This window comes from Porites lutea, chromosome 2 (genome assembly GCF_958299795.1).
Source record: "Porites lutea chromosome 2, jaPorLute2.1, whole genome shotgun sequence".
NCBI classification, from domain to species: Eukaryota; Metazoa; Cnidaria; class Anthozoa; order Scleractinia; family Poritidae; genus Porites; species Porites lutea.
In genome coordinates this window covers 49,818,567-49,840,980 of record NC_133202.1, presented here as the reverse complement: position 1 = coordinate 49,840,980, position 22,414 = coordinate 49,818,567, and the positions used below count along the sequence as shown (strand labels likewise).

Sequence of the window (22,414 nt, the reverse complement as noted above, 5' to 3'; positions counted from 1 at the left end):
AGTGTCCAAACTCCAAATATGACACTTTTTTGAAAAGTAGGGAATAAATGCATAATTTGGGATGCTTATTACCATATACAAGCCATCTTATTGTGGTCTTAGGAAATGAAAATAATTAGATAAAAAGGGTTATGTTAGATACAAATGAATTGATGTCGCTAACCATACCGTATTTAGTAAGAGGACAGTAAGATCCAATTAAAGCTCAGAATCCATCAGTAGCAAGACAGAGATCGAATCACTCTGGTGTCCCAAATGAGGGCTGCAAAACACCTCTTCCCCTTTTTTTTTAACTGAAATAAACACGCGTAACAAAATAATTATCCCACTCGAAGAATCTTACTTTGACAAGTGACATAAGACTTGGGACCTGTCCGTTTGTTCAATGCAAGTCTCTTCATATTCAAAATTACTCAGGTATATCGGATTTAAATTTCCAGACCTGGATTTGTCTGGATATTGGTAACTGAAGATAATTACGGGGGGAAATACGTTCTGGTTTCTGGGAAGAGTCTTGATAAAATGACAAGAGCCATAATGGGTCCCATTATGGCTCTTGTAAAATGAGACAAATATATGGAAAATCTAAAATAAGCCTCTGGAGAAATTTAAGCACAGGTACGCCCCCAAAATGTTTAAGTACAATCCTTTGCTTTGTAACTTTAGGTTACAATTGATATTTTTTTCAGAACAGCAGTTTTACGGAACTTATTCGACATTAGATTCTCATACAAACACTGTAATTTCTCACACGTTTGCCTACTCGTCAACATGGCGTCGAAAACCGTGACAAGGTCTATTACTTTCTTAAAAATTTCAAAAAAACAGATTTCGATATTTTATATATATACATTTTCCAAAGCAGTTCTCGGGAGTTTTCGCATTTCAAGTTTCCTTGCCTGACCGGAATTCTTCATCGAGAAGAGGGCTAGCGTTGGCTTCAGACGATAATCTTGATCAACTTTTACTTGTAGCCGGCTAACTGTGTCCGACAGAGAATCGATCTGTGCCTTAATTAAGGTCTTGTATTTTCTTTCCTATATCCTATTTTAAACATGCCTTACTCTGTTGCCAGTTTTAAGAAAGAAATCCAACAGAAAAACTAGTGAAGAGTTCAAAATTTAAAGAAGCTTAAAACTCAACCTCCATTTTTGTCAATACAACTCATCGCTGACCGATTCCACTCCGTTCGACCAACTCAACAAGAACCTTGGCCATCACCACCTGAATACCCTCCAAAGGCACCACAGACACTACCAACCCCTTTATCGCAATAACCTCGAGCACCAACGTAACCAATATTTTCGCCTTCGCAGCCTCCTTCATGGGTAAGGCTGCCATCAACTTCTTTGTGGTCATCATCAGTTTCCCCGCCAGCAAGGCTTTCCCAAGTATCGTTCGTATCATCAGAATCTTCACTTGCTTGCTCTGGTCCCGCATTACAATTATAGCAAACCTCATCTTTATCAAAATCATAGCTTACATTACCGTCAAACCTGTACGGAGGACGGAACTCAAGAGACGCGCACTCAATGTACGTATTCGTTGGCACGGTGTGGCATAAATATCCAGCAGTCTGAAAAATCGGTGAAATCCGATCTGTGCCGCGAATTTGGTCACTGGGAGACGATTCCATGGACCGCTTTGCTATGTAAGGCATGCACAGAAGATGGAGAACTGCTACGGACAATGCGAGGGCGATAGCTTCAGGGATGGCTTGAGCTTGCGGGGAAAGAAAGATCTTGCTCTTTCGCAAGTCCAAGCGGATCACAGTGTTGCGATCCATTTTTATCACGAACTTACCGAATGCCGACTTTTTTACCGCACACCAACTGGGTTTGTCATAAAGTTTAAAAACTTTAATTTTAACGAAGTCCTCGTAATGTCTGTAAGGCCAAAATCCTGGCTTTATTTGGTGATCCCATTTGGCCACGCAGACAGCCCAATCTTTTTGACCCCGAATGAGCATGGCTCTCTCCCCCTCATTTGGGTCCAGTACTATACACGTGTTTGCATCTCTAATGGCATCTTTGTCTGGCAAAGAAGCCGAGTTGATTGTGTGAGCAGAGGCATCAACCTGTTGATACAGATTAATAATTTCAACAGCAGACACCAGGCCTGCTGACGAGTGAACTATGCGATATTCAAATGCCTTTCTTTTTCTCCAGTCAAGCACACTCTGTGTAGCTACACTGCAAGGCAAGAACTTCTTTGAGAGATCACTTGGAGATAGGACAAGCTGTGGATCGCGGAGATAAGCAGATGGGTGTTCTTGAGGGGAAAACGTACCGACGCTCACTTTGAAGCTGTATTTCTTTAGATTAGGTGGATGTATCTTAATTGCTACTTGTGCTGTGTATTGGACTTTATCGTTGCCAAACAAAATGCCTACAGACCTAGTCGTTGTGTCGTTCACTGATGTATCCTCAAGAGACGACAACAAACTTACAGACGACTTTGTCACAAATTCTCTTTTGAAAAATAAGCTCCTTTGATAAATCAAAGCTGTGATAGTGTGTCTTTTATCATTGTCAACAATAAACGGTGTGGCGTTCAGATCCTTGACTGCACGGTTACCTTAAAGGAGGAAAGAAATGGTAAAATGGTCAATGGCCTTTTTTTAAATTTACTTTTTGTGGCTGTGTTGCTTATTTATTATGGAGTTTTGCTAAAAAAAAGGTCCCTGTTGCCGTGTTAAGGTGCGGTAAAACGTGCAACAAAAAAGGGGGGAATTTGAAAATGTCGTTTTTGTACCAACTTGGTAAGCGTATGAATCGAGGGTCCTTTTTTTCACTTTCGAAACCAAAAAAAGTGCTTAAACGTTTTTTTTTCTTCGAGTAAAATGCTTCGCGGTATTTTCACCGGTAGTAACACGTAACGAAAAGTGGCCCGAAAACTTCCCTAACACGGTTTTAGGCTGCATGAAGAAAGCGTCGCTACTAGGCTCGATTTCCGTCGCTCTGTCAGTCCTCTCCGAGAACAGGCAAAACAAAAACTTACCTTTGAAAGAATGCGACAAAATATCTTGTTCTTCCGGACCGACCAGTTGAATATAGAAGGTTCTCTTGCCCATGTTGAACGTTTCTACCTGTAGGACATCCACGGTGTATTCACAGCGAGCAAAAGAAGCGTACAGCCACAAAGGTCTAGGTGGCAGTGGGTCTGGTGGATCTCCTCTGCGCATTGCCCCCGATTTGGTAAACTGCAACCCAGCTGCTTTCCACACTTTTCGTGTCTCTGCTTCACAATCCTGCAACTTGGACCCTGGGCTGCAGCTCTTTACCGCATCATGATGATGCAGTAGACATCCCAGGAACTGTGTTGTTGATTGGTTGTAATTTACAGGGTGAAGTTGGTGAGCGTGCCAAATGAGGTCAAAATCATAGCATGGGACAATGAATACTCCTGGATTTTCTTTCGTCAAATGAAGATGGTGTTCATAACGCTCAACAGCTTCCTCCAGAAATTGTGTATCTTTATAATGTGGTAAAGAAATCTGGTAGTAGAATTTAGATTGACGGTAACTCGCTTCCTCCAAATCGTATTGTTGGAGTTTGCTTTTCGTCTTGTGAAACTTTGATAGGTCTGGTGATTGGCTGGGGTCAACGTCAAAAGGCTCATCTGGGTATTCTTTTTCCCAAAGGGACTTTGCTCTTTCAAGTCCATTTTCGAGATGGACTCCTCTTAAAGGCGCGTGATCAACTATTTTAGATACACAGTTAATACAGTCTTGCTCGTAGTTATATGGCGCCAACATGTGTACATGCCACACCCAGGCAATGTCTAGTGGAGCTGCTAGAAATCTGCTCCCATAGCCTTCCTTCGCCGCCAGTGGCAGCCAGAAAACTTCATATCGCCTGATCGCATTCTTAAGGAAGGGGCCCTTGTACAGGTCCGCAGGATACTCGTCAACTTGTCTCAAAAAATCCAGCACATTCTTAGCTGCTTGCACCAGGTCAAAATCAAGTCTTGAGCAAAATGGTTTCCGATACATACCTTTTTGCTATGTTGAGTGACGGCAAGTAAAACACAAAATGAGTTTCGTTATATATAGGGAAAGGAACTATGAAAGAGATAATTGTCGTTTGGTTAATCTCAATGGATCTGACAAAAAAAACAAACTACGAGATATCATAGAAACGATCGAAACCCGAATGGAATTGGGCGAGAAGAACAGACAACTGTTGGACAACCCTCATTGCGACGCCCCGGGGACACCTTGAATGGGAACCGAGGAAGACAAAGGACGAGATGGAGGGATAACTTAGATCGTTCAGCAAAACACTAGCATGGTGCTGCGCAAAACGTGGTCCAGTGGAGGTCAATGTGTCTCTCCTACGTGGTCGTTTCGCCTTTCCTGCCAGAATTTCATTTATGAAGCGAAACCTGTTCTCAGGTTAAATGGCGAAGGTCTACGTCCAACGACGGACATTCAACGGCTGAAACTGAACTGAACTAATTCCAAACGATTACGAAAGATTGGAGTGAAAGGCAAGAGATTTTCCCAGAATTGCGTGACGAAAACGTTTGATTTTAATAAACGTGATGGTTTTCGTGCCCCCCAAATTTTGCATATGTTATTGTATTTAAAAATGCTTTAGCGAATATGCAGTCCTCCCAGTTGCATCTGAAAACAACAGTTTTATGCTTCTCTCCTGTTTATGCAAAATTTTAAGTTGAAGGGAGGGGGCAAACAGACGGTATTATAGGGGATTGCGTGATTAAACAATGTAAAAAATATCCGTTTATGTTTGCATAAATTCTAATGGGGATAAAACGGGCAACAAAAACGTGTAACTTGTTTGGCAACATTGCGCGTTTTTAATATACGTTTAATATAATCCACGAAAACAAACCTTGCAACGTTATTTGTTGCCAGGCAGGTTTGAAAGTAAGTGGTAAAACGCGCAATATCGCTATTCATCAATGTTGCAGACAAGTTGCACGTTTTTTTTGTTGCCCGTTTTACCCTACCTTAAAATTGTTCAAAGGTGCACTGTGGTAATAAACGATTCGGCAACTCATTGTAAATAGCACAAAATCGCTTCTAACCGTGTGAATAATACTTATTAGTAACCTGTTCACAGGCTATGCGGATAATCATTAGCCTGAATTTCATCCGATTGCTTCGAGTCGTTTCCTCCTGTCCGCGACACTAGGCAATCGGATGGAATTCAGGCTAGGGTTGGAGCTTGTAAAAGGATAAGAGGTACCCGAATCTCCAAAATCTCACCTCAGTAGCGATTTCCCTACGCTGAACCTCAGTCACACAAACATATCCTTGAAATAAGCTCGACCTGAGCTTTTTACCCCACGCAGATATTACGCAATCTTTCTCCGTCTAGCAGGCGTGATTTAATTTCTTATTTCCGGTCACACAATTCGGTGGGAGTTGTAATTATTAGTTGGTAGGTGGAATGTACAACCTGTAGTGGAGATCAGCAGAGCACTAGGCTATTCAACATGACGTAAACATTCGTTTAAAATAAACGTTTTGGAGGAGATGTACCCCGCGTTTCGCCTCTCTGGTGTGGTGTGAGGGACTACTTGTAGTCTATAGTGCAAGAGGTTTCCCCCGCGTACCCTTGGAGGGAAAGGGGACATTTTTGTTATTCGCCTTTTTTCTCCGCAAGAGCTAATACTCAAATATTGAAAACGCAATTAAAAGTTGAAAATTGCAAGTCTGAGTGAGAACAATCGATCGTTTTCATGCCTTCAGGAAATTAAGGAGTCTATACTCCAGACGAATCTCAAAAATTAGTTCCTGCAAAGCTGACAAAACATCACTGTGTAACTGTAAACCTTCGTCGGTTATTTCAGCCCCGACGAAGGGCTTGCCTTCCACTTTTTCCTCGATTTTGTCCGCATCCGGCCACAAATGGTTTAATTGGGCAGGGAGGGGTGGGGGAACAGATAATGTCTAGTCGCCAGAGCACTGGGGTAAAGTAACAAAAAGCGGAAAAATGCTAATGGCGGGAAATCACAATTTACTATTGTTCAAACCACGGCACGCTGTTTATTTAAGGGAAGAAATAGTTTACAACCGTTCTTGACTCGAAATTTTTTCTTAGAAGTTGTTTTCCTGTCACAGAAATACATGACATAAGTTATGTTCTCACAGTGTACAATCTCGGAGCAGAGTTTGTCGGCCGAGCAGGACTATCAACACATGTTTGCAAATAATTTGAAGAGAAAACTCGAAACCGACCAGAGAAATGGCTTTACTACCTCGATGGATAACGAATTGTGTACCCAAAGGCAGGACAATTGTATCACAAGCGAGGTAGGTTGCTTCGATGCCATTGATTTGAGGCCGCTTTTGTCTTCTCAGAAAATATTTTCACAAGAAGTTGTTCCCCACCGCACGTACTTTGATAGAGTTGATTGATCTTCACCTTCGACATACAATGTACGCTGTAAACTTCAGCACTAAAAATAGGAAATAAGTTAAAAGTTAAGCTAATTTCAACCCCAATACGTTGTAAATATTCAACTCTTTTGATTTTTATATACAGAAAAGACCACGTTTGTCAGGACATTTTACCAGTGATCAAGTGGAAGCCGCACAACAGATTTCCGGAAATGTCGAGTTTAACTTAAATTATGACCAAACTAAAAACAGCTCTGTTGTTTATCCCAGTGAAGCTCGAAATGAAAACGTTATGGGAACTGATTCTTTGCTTCAAAGTAATTTGGAATGGAAAGCATCAAGCGAACTCGAGGAAATCTCAGGAATGGATGTTGAATGTGGTCAATGTCAAATTGCAACTTGCCCGCCAAATTTGAATGTTGTGACAAACGCCATGAGTAATGAGAGCTTTAGCAGTGATGAAAATTCTCCAGCAAAAGGATCACCTGCAAGAGAATTTTTGCAAAGGTTAGTCTGCAAAGGCATTAATTTTCTTCTTTGTCATTGATGTGTAAAAGGCCACAGAAATACTCATCCCCACCCTCCACCACATTGAAAGAGACGTAAGCCTATTTATAGTAAGGAGATATCATTTAGGGAAACATTTTGTTGTTCATCTTGTTATGCATCTCTAGTGTGAGGGCTTCCTTTTGTTCTTGACATATCACAAGGATAGTTGGTCTAGTCTTGTAGTGTCCCTTATGTCCGTCTTTCAACTCGAGACACATAACCAGACACTGACTACAAAATGTTTGCTCAAGTTCTTCCAGACAGATCATGGGACTTAAGTATAAAAGTGGCCGTATACACATTATCTGTTTGGACGGATAATGCACCCTCAAGTATAAAAATGGTCATTCACCATTGTATAGCAATGTATACCCCTTCCCCTTATAAACACGACTGTATTTCGTGCTAACTTTTGCAGATCTCCTTATCGTAGGCTTGTGGCCAACACTATGCCATAATATTCTACACCTTAAATTAACACCTAGTTACAGTGTAGCTCTTTTGGTACAGCTCAGATTTTGCTGAGTGGCATTGCCACTTCCACAATGTTATTGTAGTCACGTACCAGCAGCAAGTGCTTACTGCAAATAAAGATGTGAAAAGGATATGCATTGCTGTCCTTCAATCAATAAAATTTCATTTCATTCTTTAGTAAAAGGACAGAAATTGTTTGTTTATTACAAGTGGTTTCATGAGTATAAGATCATTCCAAACATAAGATGGATATTTGATAACCTTGAGTCTGGAAAAAGAAAGTATTGTTCTAGAAAAAAGTCTGGAGGAAGTCTTGTATTTGGGATCCAAAAATCAGAGCTGTCGCTGCAGTTAGTAGGAGGGAAATTGCACAGCTAGGAAGTTCTTTTGGTTCTATTTTCCTTTTGTTTCCCATAAGAGAAGCCAAGAGTAGTCACTCTCATGTTAGCCGCGGAAAATCCCCGGCCCTTGGCTTTTAGTTACAGCCCTGAAAAATCTGTACAAACCACTAACCTTGCTTTAGCTGAGGGGCTAAGAGAGTGAAAACTGTTAATATGATTAGTGCTTTGTGATCCAATGACAAAACCATGAGGTGTCTATTTTATTACAGACACAGGCCTGAGTACCAGATGCACTGTATTCCATCATACTGCCATCCAGGAGGGCTATGGGATGTCATGTTAGAGGTTTATCATGGACTATAGATGATTCTGGGTAGACACTGGCATGAGTGACTTCTAATGTGAATAGATTCATGAATATACACCTGTATATTAGTTATGGTCCAAGTTTGGTCTATGGTCTTGTTCAGTAATAAAAATTAATAATAATATTTTGTAACGAATTCGCAATACAATGAACAATATGCCCTGTTGAGAGGTGTTTTGTTCCCAAGAACTTGTCTATTTGGGATATCATGATCATTTTTAATTATTGTTCATTATTCAGTTCTATGTAATGTACAGTACTTACACATTTGCATTCTTTTAGTTGCTAGTTAGAGATAACCATGAGTGGCATTCTCTTCAGTCATCTCCAAGTTTGCTTCAGTGTACAGTATGAACATGGCTTGATGTGTCTCTATATATTTTCCTCTCAGATTGCACCCTATTTACTTTTGTGCCAACTCACGCATCTTACATGCACTTTGTCCACAGTATATTATATACAAACATGGAAGTAATGTGGCTGAATTATTAAGTATCGATATAGTTTGCATGGTTTGAAGTAATGATATTATTTTTGTGTTAAACCAGTTAAAAATCATAATCTGACACTATTTTTTTGATAAAATGTTGTTTAACCATACAGTCATGTACACTGTAAGTAATCTCTACTTGAAAATCTTGTTGACACATTTTCTTTCTTATGCCCCTGTGGTCATTTTAACAGTCTATGTGAACTTTCACTGCTTTGCCAGTTATGAAAAATAATGTCTTAGAAGTTTTGCTCCCTTTCTCTTAAAACAAATTAATGTCTATAAAATATTCATCTGGTTACTTGTATTTAATTTTTGATAATACATGTACATTTTATTTTGTATGCACTACCTGGAAGGTTTACTTAATGCATGTATTTCAAGTTATTTTTACTAGAAACCAGCTCTGTAAAATTTTCAGGTACACTTGGAAATAACATTACTAAAAAAAAAAAGAAAAAAAAAGGCACTTTATTTGAGTGTCAATGTATTTAGCACAAAAGCACTAATTGGGGACACTATATTTTTATGTCTCCTTCTGGAGACAGGGCTGCCATTTTATGTGGTCCTCAGAGCCATGTGAAGGTCCAGCCATTTGCAGGGCAAAGGGAGTACCTCCATTTCTCAGTCATTTTAAGATCCTGAGTGTTGGTCCGGTCCCTGGAATTGAACTCGGGACCTCCCGTTCTGCAGTCGAGTGCTCTACTGACTGAGCCAATCCTGCCTAGGAAATATAATTTTTTAAAAAATATTGTTTAAAGCAAAATATTGTATAAATCACAACCCCCTTTTGCTATTTTGCTATGTGATATTATGTAAATAACATAATATTATACATGTAGGTTATGCTATAAATTATTGTGTTTTTGCTTAAAGTTCCAGTCCATGTGAAGTGTAGGACTTAATTTAGCCCTTGGAGGAGTACCTCTCCATACATGTACTTCCCATAAATGATAGGGGTGCTTGTCATACCTTTTGGAGAATAAAAATTGTGGATTGGTACTGCTTGGGTGGTAAAACCTAAAATGACCTGTGATGAAATACATGTAGCTTACATGAAGGTCCCTTGACCTTTTATAGATATAGTGTTATTTGAGTGTCAATGTATTTAGCACTAAGGTACTAATAATGGGAACACTATTTTTATGTCCCTTACTGGGGACGGAACCACCACTTTACGTCGTCTTCCAAAACAATCCATATGAAGGTCTGGCCATTTGCAGGGCAAAGGAAGTACCTTCATTTCTCAGTAATTATTTTGGAGAGCCCAGCTAATGGTCCAGCCCTGGAACTGAACCTGTTACCTCCCTCTCTGCGAGTCTCTGTGGAGGAGAGAGACACCAATAACACTACAAAAATATACATCTACGTTATTAAAGCACAACTTGTCTGAGTTTTATTTGCTAGTTACAGTCATTTTTTACATGAAAGATTTACTTCATAATTATTATATCTATTTTACTCATGTAATTACAATTAAGAAATTACATTTATATTTTGTTTTAGAAATATTGTACAACTGTACATATCCCATTAAACCTTCTTTCCATTTGACCCTGTGATGTACAAAAATGTAAATAAATAAATAAATTGAAAAATAAATAAACTTGTGTACTGAAAATTTTTTATTTCATTGCCATCTGCCATAGCCTATAAGCAGTAGTGAGTGGGTTTCTCTGGAACACCCATGCTTCTTCTATACATGCACTGTGTAAGGCTAGGCTCTAAGGAAAATTGAAGGGAGCCCAGTGCTCTAAACCTGTAAAATCCAGGGTGCCCACCATAGAATTTAGAGTCACCATAGGCTCAATAGCTTATTGACCCTGTAAAAGTCCTGGAATTTTTTTTAAGTAGTAGAATGTATATATGTGTGTTTTATAGCCCTGTCAGTAATTTCTATTGCAGTTCCATTTAATGGGGCTGTGTCATGGCTGTCTAGTTCAGTGGGTTAATATGTCCAGTAACACATCTTTATTCACCAATGACCAAGTTTCTCCTAAAGCCTACATACAACAAAAAAGAACTTTGTTAGGAACTGTTAGGCTGACAAATCACAATAGCAATCTGTCTTAATTGTCTTCAAGTTCATCCACCTGTGCCTTCTTTTGTATTTGCCTTGTCATTTATACCCTATTAATTGTTTTGAGCGGCTATTTTCTATGTTTCACTGAATTCAGTGGCAGCTCTATCTCTCTGTTTGAATTTTGATAAATTGCATGCCAAAGCCCTATCGATATAACTATTCTAGATCAAAATAATATTGCTATAAATTATTCCAATACTATCTTTGTTTTGTTGTTGCTTTTGCTTTGTTTCTTTGTTTGTTTTCCTCACATCTGGTACTGCAGTATGTTAGTTTTTTTATTTCACTTAATTTATTTCATTTTACATTTTACTAGGATCTCTTTCAGGGCCTTTTGTAAATAATTGACTTTTAAATTAATTAGTTTATTAATTAAATTTATGTATTTATTTTTTGTAAATTTTATTTATTTGGTTGCTGTATTCCTGAGTACAGTGGAACCTCTCCTTTAGGACACCTCTATTCAAGGGATACCTCCATTTAGGGAACACAAAATTTGGTCCCAGAAAAAATGTTCACATAATCTTTGTGTACAAATTTGTTACCTCTGGTGATGGGACACCTCTATTCAGGGGAAAGAGACACCTTTTTTGGGTTGCGAGTGCTGAGTTTAACCATTCAGCGGACACCTTGGCAATCAAAAAGTGACTGTCCACAAACATCATTGATAAGTTTAACTGTCCACCAGTCACAACAGAGACAGCTTTCAAAACATGAATTAATTCACTTAAATCCAATGTACTGCTCTTGTGGAATTCAACACACAACATCGCAGAGATTGTTATCTAGCTGCTTGAAATAATGATAGTCTGAAATGTCATACGTCTCCACCCCTCTGCAGATTCCGTAGCCCGCAAGAGCAGATGCCTTTTTTGATAAAATATGTTATTCGTTGATTATTATTATTATTATTATTATTATTATTATTATTATTACAGTGTGACTACGGTACTGTAACTGGGGCCACTTAGACAAAGTTGACCAATGAGATTATAGGAAAATAACTATACTATGTATCGTTTCTTTCCTGTTATCTGATTGGTCAACTTTATCTAGGTGGCCCCGGTTTTAGTAGTCACACTGTAACAAACCTGTGCCCAACCGCCATCCACAGGGACACCTTTATTCTGGGGACACCTGCCCCCGTATTGCTTCTAGACCCCTCCCCTCCCTCCCCCGTAAATAAATCCTAAAGGCATTCTGGGTAGTTTTTGCCAATACAAGATGGCGGACGTAAGCGCTACGAACCGGCGTCTTCTCGAGATTTCTATATGCGCCATACTAAAAGAACATGGATTCGCATCTGCTTCTAAGTTAGCTTTGGAAACTCTTACTGAAATGCTTCAAAGCTGTAAGTAATGTTATTTTGTCTATGTTATGTGCACATCATTAAGCTTAATTTTGATAAAGTCATTTGACAGAGTCAATTGCATCGGAAGATCTATTTTCATTGTTTATTCTGGTCATCCCCCCAAATCGAACTCATACCTATTTGACTGCAATGGAAAGTACGTTGCTTTTAATGAAAAAAAAAAGGCGAGAGAGAGATCGTTTGATAGTTTTATGATCTTTTTCCCCTGGTGTTTTCTGTCATTAAAGTCTTTTCTTCCTATGTCCAGAATAAAGCTGAGTAGCAAGCAGATGATTTAATTACAATGTATTTAACAAATACATCACATTGCCCCATTTTCTGTACTCTTGTAGTCCATAGAAATGATGTGTAGGCGACCTTTAAATATTCCATTTTGGGTGGTCGCTTACGGGAGGTTCGACTGCATTCAATATTCCTTTTCTTTCCAGTATACTTAAAATCATAAGTGGCCCAAACTCAAAATATGACCATCGACACTGTTGCGTAATGTTCAAATTATAAGGATTTGTATCGGAGAAAAAAAAATTGTTTCTGTAGCCTACGAATGTGAAAGGATTTAAATAAAAAGAAGCCTTCCACGCAGACATTCTAAGGGGCTCGTCACGCGTTCCTGCCCCACAAACATCGGCTGAAAAGAGCGGTTAAATTATTTTCCCATTGTTCGCAAATATTAGCTGGAGATCATGTGCTGACTATCAGAGAACCCATCACTGCTATTGAAGTCAAAGTGTTGACAACCCAAACACAACGTAGAAGCTTGGTAGAGTGTGATATGTGACCAAAGAGTTTTGCTACGGACAAGAGGCTTTTTGTTTATTTCTCTCTGTACGAAGGTGTGTGAGTTAACTGAGTAGTTTGTTCTAAGAGTGTAAGGTCTCCACCTTTCATGAGACCTTTCTATACCTGCCAACTTTTTCTGAGATATGAGCGTGAGATTTTGATTTTTGAAGACGACATGATCATTTCCGAAGATTCCCGAAGAGGTCCAAAGTCTTCTGCAAAGACATCCGAAGTCTGCCAAAGGAGAAGTTTTCACTTGCTTTTCACTTCAAAAATCAGAGAGCGCGAGGAAGGTATTGTCATTTATTCATTTTACACATGGTTTTCGTTCCTTACATGGGTCTGAGTTAACATATTTTTGGAAATTGTGTCAAGCAAGTCGGCGACAACTCACATGTTTCAATCAGGCGTGAGAAATTGGCCCGCAAGCATGAGCCGGTGTGAGATCGAAGTTTTCAACTAGTAGGCGTGAGACTCACGCCTAAGGCATGAGAGTTGGCAGGTATACCTTTCTGATCTTTTCTAAAATCTCGTACAAAAGTTCTCAAGGTCCAAAGTGCACTTCCCAGATCTGGAAGTGTGCAGTGACTGGTCTACGTTTTCCCCTCTCATTTCAACAGATGTTTGTGGGGCAGGAACGTGGGACCAACCGTTAAGAACGTCTGCATGGGAGGCTAAATAAAAGTTGGCTAACCTCTGTTAAGTTGTGTGTTCTCTCCTGTGTGGTTTCTGAGCTGATTTATGGCCAGTTAATGGGTTTAATTGGTCAATTAATAACTATTTTATTCCACGGTATATGAGAGAGTACCCCAAGGTAGTGTACCAGAGCGAAGCAGTCTAAAATGGATCTGCCAAAGGAGGGAACACAGAGATCAAAATAAAGCTTCTGTCGATGGCTCCAAATGAAGTAACCTTTTATTTGTCTTCTACGCAAATGCCACGTAAACGAAGATCATGAATGGTAAGCAGAACTATCTTCTAGAATATAGGTGTAATATGGAGGCGAGTGGAGCCTTTGGTGTGACTTTAAGGCTGTCTTCCTTTGGTTGATCCATTTGACTGCTTTGATCCAGTACCCAACCTCAGGGAAGAATTATAGAGAGCAAACCCATTAAATGGCCATAAATTGGCTCAGAAACCACACAGGAAAGAAGAAACACACAACTTAACTGAAGTTCACCAATTTTTAGTTAAATCTTTTCACATTCGTAGGCTACAGAAACAATTGCTTTTTCTCCCATACAGTTCCTTGTATTTTGAATGTTATTCAACAGTGCCAATGGTCATATTTCGAGCTTGGGCTTCCTGTGGTTAAACATTATTTTCTTAGGTTTAAATCTTTGTTTTCTGCTCTGCAATATAGATTTGTGTGAGCTTGGTCATAGCTGTAAACTCAGTTGTGAAATCTCAGCTCGTGTCAAACCAACACTTAGTGATGTGAAAGTAGCTTTAATTGACATGGGTAAGTTTGTGTAAGTGCTCATTGAGTTATAGGGATAACTTCCCATGTTGTTAAAAAAAAGAGAGAAATCAGAGATCATCAGATGTAAGGGCTCAAGAGATTAGACAGATTGACCACTAAAGTGTAATAATTAGATCTTAAAACACCATAGGTGTACGGGAAATTTTTTGCCAGGGGGGACGGTAAACCATTTGCCCAAAAAATCTCCTAAGTTGCCCAAATTTTTAGGAAAGAGTAAAAAGAAATGAGGGCCATATTGCGACAACATAGGCCGTCCTGGCATATGAAGGTGGCTCGATACAGTTTTTCAGGGTCAATACCAAGTCTGAGCATAAACTGCGTCGCCATAAACAAACATTTGGAAAAATTGCGACCACAGTAGTATTAAGATGAAAAAATTTGGCATTATCAGGGCTGCAATGATATCGGAGTTGTCATAGCAACGAAATGACTCCATTACCTATTTTACTTTAGCAATGATTCTTGGTACAGGAATCTTACAAAATCGTTCACAGGAGCTGTTTTCTCCAATACGGTCGCCTCGATGTTCGTGAAGTTTAAGCAAAACGAGATATCGAGTTATCGAGATATTTTGCAATGAAGTTTTTATTATTAGAAATATGGTAAGAAAAGGAAAATCTTGATTTTTGGCCATTATCTGTAGAAAACGAAGCGCTTTTGTCCTGCAATTTAACCTCATGGTAGTTTTAATCTTTTTAAAACCATGTGTGAAAGATCGTGGAGATAGCTCTGCTTGATTGCTAGAATCGAAAGAAGGATTTGATTAGTATGTATCGAGACACTCTTGTTAGCGGTTTTGTAAACATTTCGGTCTACTTTAACAAATCAGCGAATAATTTTAAACCGCTTGATAGATTTTTTAAAGAATTAAGATTCTTCTCGTAATTCAAACTGAGAATTAGTCAGCCACTTCTTCATTTTCATACCCATTGAAGCGTTTTCAGTCGAACTCGTGCGGAAACGCCTGCTATGCAGGCAATACCCATTGCTAAATGCTATCTGCCATACACTGTTCTTCGAGTGGAGATGATTCTAGAAAGTTATGCGAAAGTTTATTTCAATCAGTTCTCGACTGGAAATAGCCCATTCCAGCTAGTGCAATGCAGTATAGTGCCCAACAAAAAAAACCCTGCAAATATGTAAATTACTCATCACATGGTAAGCAACCACTGTAATGTAACTGGATTATTACGCCTACTTCAGGTTAATATTCAGGTCTTTAAAATAATTAAATGAACATGGAGACGTCTTTAAAAACTGGCTTTGCCCAAATTTCCTCTCGCTGCCCAAAAAATCTGAGTTGCCCAGACTTTGGGGGGGCTGCAGCCCCCCTTGCCCCCATCCCCCCCCCCCCCCCCCCCCCCCCCCGGCCCATACGCCTATGTAAAACACAGTTGTTGATGACAAGTCAGACTTTGGAGCTAGTTTTAACATTGAAACTTGAAAAAAATATTATATACTGACATCAGTCTGCTGAGTCACAAAAGTTGTTCAGGGTCTGCCAGGAGGGTAGGGGGAAGTTGAGGTATGCTACTCTACCCAAAATAATTTCCCAAAAAGCCAAATACTCCTTAGATATACTCAAAAATGGAAGCTGTGTGTTACAATTAGCACCCAGAGCTTTTACCCTTAGTGTTTTTGACTGAAGGTTTTAAAACTTCTTTGGTTACTGACCTACAGCTGTATTCTGAATTTTAAACAGCAACTATTGGTATATGTGTACATGGTGTTATGGGGTGCATGTGAAAGTTCCTGCAGTGTACGTGTCTTTCAGTTTATGAGAACTTGTAGTTAGTTGAGTCTGTTTTCTTGGCATTCCTTTGTTTGTTAAAAAAGGAAAAACTTATTGTCACTGTTTACATGCAGGTGCCGACCTTGATTCTTTACCATCTTATGGAAAACGTGCTAACCGGATTCATCTAAACAATCGTGAGTATCACTGAAAATAAGAGCAGCACATTATAATGCCTACAGCATGAGCAGTAATGAGATACATTTACAAATGGGCAGTACTTACAGGCAGATCTTAGGATGAAGCTTTTTGATTTTAATAGTAAAACAAAATAATGAAAATGTCACCTTTTTATCTATTCTCATCAATAAACATTTGAATAAAGTAGGCAACGTTTCTACTTTTTGTTGCTATTAGTTTCTCTATTTACAGTAGCTGTAGAAATCTTGACACATTCATCAGCTGAGAGCTACATGTATTGTGTATGAGAGTATATGTTACAGGTCAAAATTAAGTAATAGGTTAAAATTTTTTAACCAAGGTTATTCATGAATTAGGGCTTATAGGATAGAAAGGAAATTGAGAATCAACCTAGGTTGAGAAATTTTACCCTGAATTTAATTTTGACCTGTAACCATGTAGACAATGGTAGTGGCACAGTTAATGGCACATTTCTCTTGCTCTGTCAGGTGCTCAAGATTTTCTAGTAAACATTGCTGGACTGAATTAAGCTCTCGAGTCCCATTTTTGTGTTATTATTATTTTAACTTGAAATGGCCACAGTGTGTCTGAGAAAAAACCCTAAATACTTTTAGGTCTTAAACAATCTGATCAAGTTATTATTATATCAAAATCTCTGCGTCCTTTTTTTTTGTAGCTTTAAAATCTCGTGTTGCACCCACACCTAAGTCTTTAGCAGCTGGTACCAGACAGCCACGCCCTGCTCATATTCCAGCACATCTTCCACCACTTCCTGACCCACATTCTTACATTAAAACACCGGTAGGTTGTTTAATAATTTTAGTACAAAATGGCTGTTTTCACACTAGAGATGGACTATCCGTCTTAGGCAGGTTATCTGTTAGATAACTTGCATCAGATGGATAATTCCTCTTAATGTGAAAATGGAATGGTTAATCCATCTGACTTTATCTATCTGTTCATCCATCAATTTTGATGGATTTTGAAGAGATGGATAATCCATCTAGTGTGTCAAAATGGCTAATGGTTTACATTTAAATAGATTATGATGGCTGGTGCGTATACACTGTACATAAACTTGCATAGAATCAACCACAATGACTGCAACAACAACAACAACAACAACAACAACATTTTTAATTAAACATGATGAAAATTACAGATGAGCTGATGTGGTCAGCAGTGGAAACATCTTTAATAAAATGAATTTGAGGTATTTCAAACCCATTTAACTTTTCAGGTGAAGGTAAATTTTCTGAGAGTTATTGTTAGAGACTGCATTCAAGATCAATAAAATGTCATTGTTTGCTTATGTCCTCCTTGAAAACATTAAATACACTGTACTTGTTACCACCATTGTTTTAGTTGTGTTTTTTCCTTGATGGGATGAGTATGTGGTCAACTTCTATGACTGCTGGTGACTGAGATCACTACAAGCTATATCAAGCTGACTAGCTGACTGGAGCAATAAGAGCTTTATAAACAAAGAAGAAACATTAATGATTTACATGTAGGAATATGAAATCCTCTGTATGACCTTAAATATATAGGCAACTAAAATCTTAAAGGGAAGGATGGGTGAAACCTGTTTGCACATCCTCCTGTTTGTTGGAATAAAATTGAAGAGAATGAAAAACGCAGAGTTAAAGTTGGGTGGTGGGTTCAGAGGGCGGGCCTCTCCTCCTCCCCCCCCCCCCTCCCCTCCTTGTCTTTTTTTCTTTGTTCTCACCTTTTTTCCCTGTCAAGAGTGCTTGTTCACATGGTAGGGTGGATGGGTAGGTCAGGTAAATGCTGCCACTAATTAACTAAACTGTCTTCTCTTAATGTCAACTGAGCTTTTTCACAGCCCCAGATGCTGCTGGTGTACTTGAAGAGGATTTTCCATTCATTTTGTTTTACTGATGCATTTAGTGGAATTTATTACTTAACTATATTTTGGAGAAAATTAATTGTATAGTTGTCATAATTATTTGGCAAAACATCAAATTCTGATTGCTTTTCTGGCTTATTCTTACAAGGTGGCTGTCTAACTACCAACTTGTTTGCTAAATGTTTTCTTACTGAGTTGAAATAAAGGTCATTCTTTGAATATTTTTTTTTTGTCAGGCTTTCAGGCAGTCTAGTAAAGAATACCAAGCTGTTCGAGAGAAGTATGCTTCACAAAGAAAAGATATTGAGGAAGGATTATCCAAGTAAGATCAACAGTGTAGTCATTCTTTTATAAAGAGTAAGCTTGGTGCATGCACTTTTTGCTGTCTGACAGCTGGTTTAAGACAATTTCCCTTTCTCACTATGTTATTTTATTTAGTAATCCATTGAGTTAAGACTAGTGTATGGAATTCTTATTTCAGTAGAGAATGCTTGGTTGACAATAACACTGTAGAAATGGTTACTTTTTAAATGTCTGGATAGTGTATCTTAGACAGGACTCTTAAGTTCGGAACATGAACACTGTATCTTTGTACTGTCGCTGTGATTATCCGGTGTAAGTAGGGTTAACCCAGTTGTTTACAAAGATGGAGGTCCCTGATGCGTTCTCTGGGGTCATACCAGCACTCAAGGTCCTAAAGTAAATGATAATCAAGGAACTGTCTTTCTCTGCAAATGGTTAAACCCTCCCTAGGTATGGAATTATCTGAGGAATAGGGTGTTCCCTTCTGGCCCTGTTTTTTTTCTTATTATTAACAATTCTCTCAATTAGCTCTTCGATAAGTTGATTGCTTCACGTACATAGCACTTAATTTGATTACACAGATTTTTAGCGAAGACAGCGGAACTCAGCTCTGGGATCTGCGAGGGATTAGATGCACCGTCTTTTCCATGTAAGTAAATTCTGACCGGATCTTTTTGCTTCTAAACTGTAAAAGTCTTCAAGAAGTGTTTGAGGACTCCTGATAAACCAGACATTCCACTTTGAGCGTCCAACTCAGGTCAAAATACAAATTACACTTTTATTTTCGACTGTTTTTGAAAATCAACAGTCTTAAAAATCCTGATTGTGTTTTAACGTTCTATAGGAAAAATATGGTAAGAAGATTGCTTGATACGAGTGTTTTACGGTCTGCAAAGCCCGTGATGAAAAAAAAAAAAAACAAAACAAAAAAAAACAAAAAAAACAATAGTAATGTAAATACAAAAGGTTGCAAATGTATGTACAGGTTGCTTTATGCATAAGTTAGTCTACTTTATTTCAGCTCGGTTTAAAATCAAAGAGTAGTAGTAGGGTTAGGTGGTAGTAGATCTCCATGCGGTGCCACTCAAACCTTGCTTTTGGCGAGAAGAAAAGCATAAATATATAACTTAATGCCTTATCCATTCGTTTTCAGTAATTCGTCCCCGCTACCTCCACTGTGTTCTCTGTTCCTTTGACGAAAAAGGCTCTTGGTTCTGTTTTAAGCCTTAGCTGAGTGATACCCTATATCAATAATAAATACTTTATATAGCAATCATGTACTATCCTTTCTTTCTCCCTTTTGTCTTTTTCCTTCTTATGTATCAATTTTGTTAAATGTAAATGTCTTCTTAACAAAGCCCTATGGATTTAAAAAAGAAAAAATGTCCGTGCATGCGCGGTGCCAATTCTATTTATTTCCAGTAATTCGTTTCCGTTCTTTTCCTTTTCTTCAGTACTTGTGAATGAGTCGCCCGTGTTGCCTTACTTGCCAGCGGTTGGAGATCTCGATGAAGTTGAACTTCCAGAGCAAGACTCAGCGCTTAGAGAATCACAGTCAAGTGGAATGTTACCCACAAATGCACCAAGCACGGAATCTTTTAATAATGACAATCCTTACATGCGGCCGGCCAAGAGGATACGCAAGACATTAAAACCAAGCTGATGTTATTTAAAGCCAGTTTTGTCACAACTGGTGGTTAGTAAATTAAGAATTCGTTCCATGTAAGGTAATCTGGATTCCGGAATCTGGGAAATCTTTGCTTGTGGAATCCGGAATCCTTGGGAATACAGCTCAAAGAATCCGGAATCCCACTAATGATTAGCTTGCGTCGCAGACTTATTTAACCTCGGTTAGTAACGTCTGTGAAACAGCGCCGATATCCCTGCTCTGGGCCCCCAACGGACTCAACGAATCACCGGAAGTGCCTTTAAATTTTCCGTTCATTTTGACTGGTAAATCGACAATGGCTTTTAATCTTTTCTAAGAGGCCAATCACGGCATGTTCTCAAATCCTGGTACACAGGTGGGGCCCCAGAACAAGGATTTCGGCACTGCTTCGCAGACGGACTTAACCAGAGTTGACTTTTGTCTGTGACATAGGCTAGCTAACGACTGGAATACGGAATCCGAGTCCCACTAACAAAGATGGAATCCAATACCTGGAATCCAGAATCCACGGCGGGGAATCTAGAATCCAAGACTGTCTTAGATTCCCGTACATGTGGCGAAAGAATATTTCTTTTTTAAATAAGAAGATAGTTGGATTTTATTATTATTTTCTTTTAAGCTGCGTTGAAAACCACGGAACGGAATCGTGCTGAAGCAATGCGAAATGTGAACTCATTACCTACGGTTTCAAGACTGGGTGGGTATTTACCATTGCGTTCACTTCGTTATCAAAGGGATCTTGTACCCAAGAAATATTCACTATCATGAAATAGTGGAATAAATTTCTCTTTTTAAGTACTTCGTATATGTCTGGGTTGTCTGTCACTTCTATATTTCTTCATATTTGTCTGACCGAATTGTAAGTACTGCAGTTTGGTGAACTTTTAATCATGTGGACACTTTGTGATGGCTATCATAAAGATCCTGCATCGCATTAGGGTTTGATCCCAGTCGTATGTGGTGATGTCCACTTCAAATTGGGATTGTTGTTGACAGTTGTGGTAGTTATCATCACTTCCACACAGGTCGTGGCACCAATAGTCCTATTCAGAACTACTCATACCAGGACGATTTTATTCCCCACCATAAACACAAGGAAGAATGGGTGCAAGCTTTGGGTGCAGCGATTTCTGAGTTCGTTTGGGTGGACAATTGCGAGCGTTATTTATGATTGGTCGATAGTCGATTCAAGGCTACAACTAACCAATCATAAGTACCGCTTAAATTAAAGTGAACGGACAACAAAAAGTTAAAGGGTCAAAACCGAGTTGAAATTTTAACTAAGTATTTTCAGTTTGTCATACTTGTGACTCTAGATCCAAAAGAAAGGGATCAAACGGTTCTATCAAAGTGAAAATAAACAGAGTAATCGTCCCCCCTAAAAATAAAGCAGAGTCTCCTTCCCCCCTCACAAATCAAGGATGAATAAATGGTGCTTTTGGGCCCTCGCGTTGCGTCACCCTCGATTTTTCGGAGGAGGGAAGGCTTGTCTGTTCAAGATTGTAGTACAACATGTTTGTAGTACATCGCAGGTTTAGGGACGAGGATGCTCCTCTTGACATGACGTGTTGTATGAACTCGATCTGATCACTAGTGACGCGCGCATTTCATGTGCCAACATCACCCGCGCGCACGTTGTTTAATAGTCACACACGGTGTTGGAACCGGCATGACATTCAGATGTTTAGGTGTGAATAAAATGCTTGGTCCTTGTTGTGAAAGTAACTTGAACCCCTACCAGCCTCCCCCCGGTTTCCCTGAACCCTTTCCAAACAAACAAAGTAAAACAAACAAGCAAATGAAAAAGGACCTGCAGCCCGTTTGATTCTCCGTTGTTCCTACCTTGGGATCGGACAACGTCTGTGGACAGGCTAAACAAAGATTGGATACCCGAAAAGTCCTTTTCTTAAGGGAATTTCTCTGAAATTGAACCTGCAGTGAGATTTATAAATAAATCAAATAAATCAACTTTATTGGCACATCCAATTAAAATGGGTTTTCACATACCAATTACAATAAAATCTAATATGAACAACAGAAATCTAAAATAAACATTTGAAAGTGATAAAACATTACCATATTATTTAAAAAATATAAAATATGCATAATTACACCTATTGAGTGTCAACGGCTTAAAAACTCCCCAAGTGCACGTCAAGTGCAGATTTCTGCCAAACTTCACCTATTGATTGTTATTTCATAGGAACTGAAATGTTGAAACAAAGCGGGGCTTTCGTACATCGCCTTGTATATATTCAGTGAATAGTCAATAAATTCCTTATTAGGAAAATGCCAAAAAATTACCTTAAAATATAGCCGCTTGCAGACCC

General features: G+C 38.9%; 3 protein-coding genes across 3 annotated transcripts; 2 read left to right on the top strand and 1 right to left on the bottom strand.

Moving 5' to 3' along the window:
* Window positions 1-460: 460 nt before the first annotated feature.
* Window positions 461-4,004, bottom strand: LOC140927151 (uncharacterized). The gene is made up of 2 exons (XM_073376802.1): window positions 3,001-4,004; window positions 461-2,577 (listed from the first exon to the last, which is right to left on the bottom strand). The coding sequence occupies exons 1-2, from the start codon at window positions 3,992-3,994 to the stop codon at window positions 1,199-1,201; spliced, it is 2,373 nt and encodes a 790-aa protein (XP_073232903.1). The 5' UTR covers window positions 3,995-4,004; the 3' UTR covers window positions 461-1,198.
* A 2,016-nt stretch (window positions 4,005-6,020) lies between these two features.
* Window positions 6,021-9,118, top strand: LOC140927150 (uncharacterized). Its single transcript, XM_073376801.1, has 3 exons — window positions 6,021-6,283; window positions 6,516-6,877; window positions 8,004-9,118. Exons 1-3 carry the CDS (start codon window positions 6,110-6,112, stop codon window positions 8,095-8,097), a joined length of 630 nt encoding a protein of 209 aa, XP_073232902.1. The 5' UTR covers window positions 6,021-6,109; the 3' UTR covers window positions 8,098-9,118.
* A 2,778-nt stretch (window positions 9,119-11,896) lies between these two features.
* On the top strand, window positions 11,897-20,887 carry LOC140927149 (transcription initiation factor TFIID subunit 8-like). The gene is made up of 7 exons (XM_073376799.1): window positions 11,897-12,025; window positions 14,190-14,288; window positions 16,176-16,238; window positions 16,919-17,043; window positions 18,349-18,434; window positions 18,997-19,064; window positions 19,870-20,887. Exons 1-7 carry the CDS (start codon window positions 11,899-11,901, stop codon window positions 20,076-20,078), a joined length of 777 nt encoding a protein of 258 aa, XP_073232900.1. The 5' UTR covers window positions 11,897-11,898; the 3' UTR covers window positions 20,079-20,887.
* The last annotated feature ends 1,527 nt before the right edge of the window (window positions 20,888-22,414 follow it).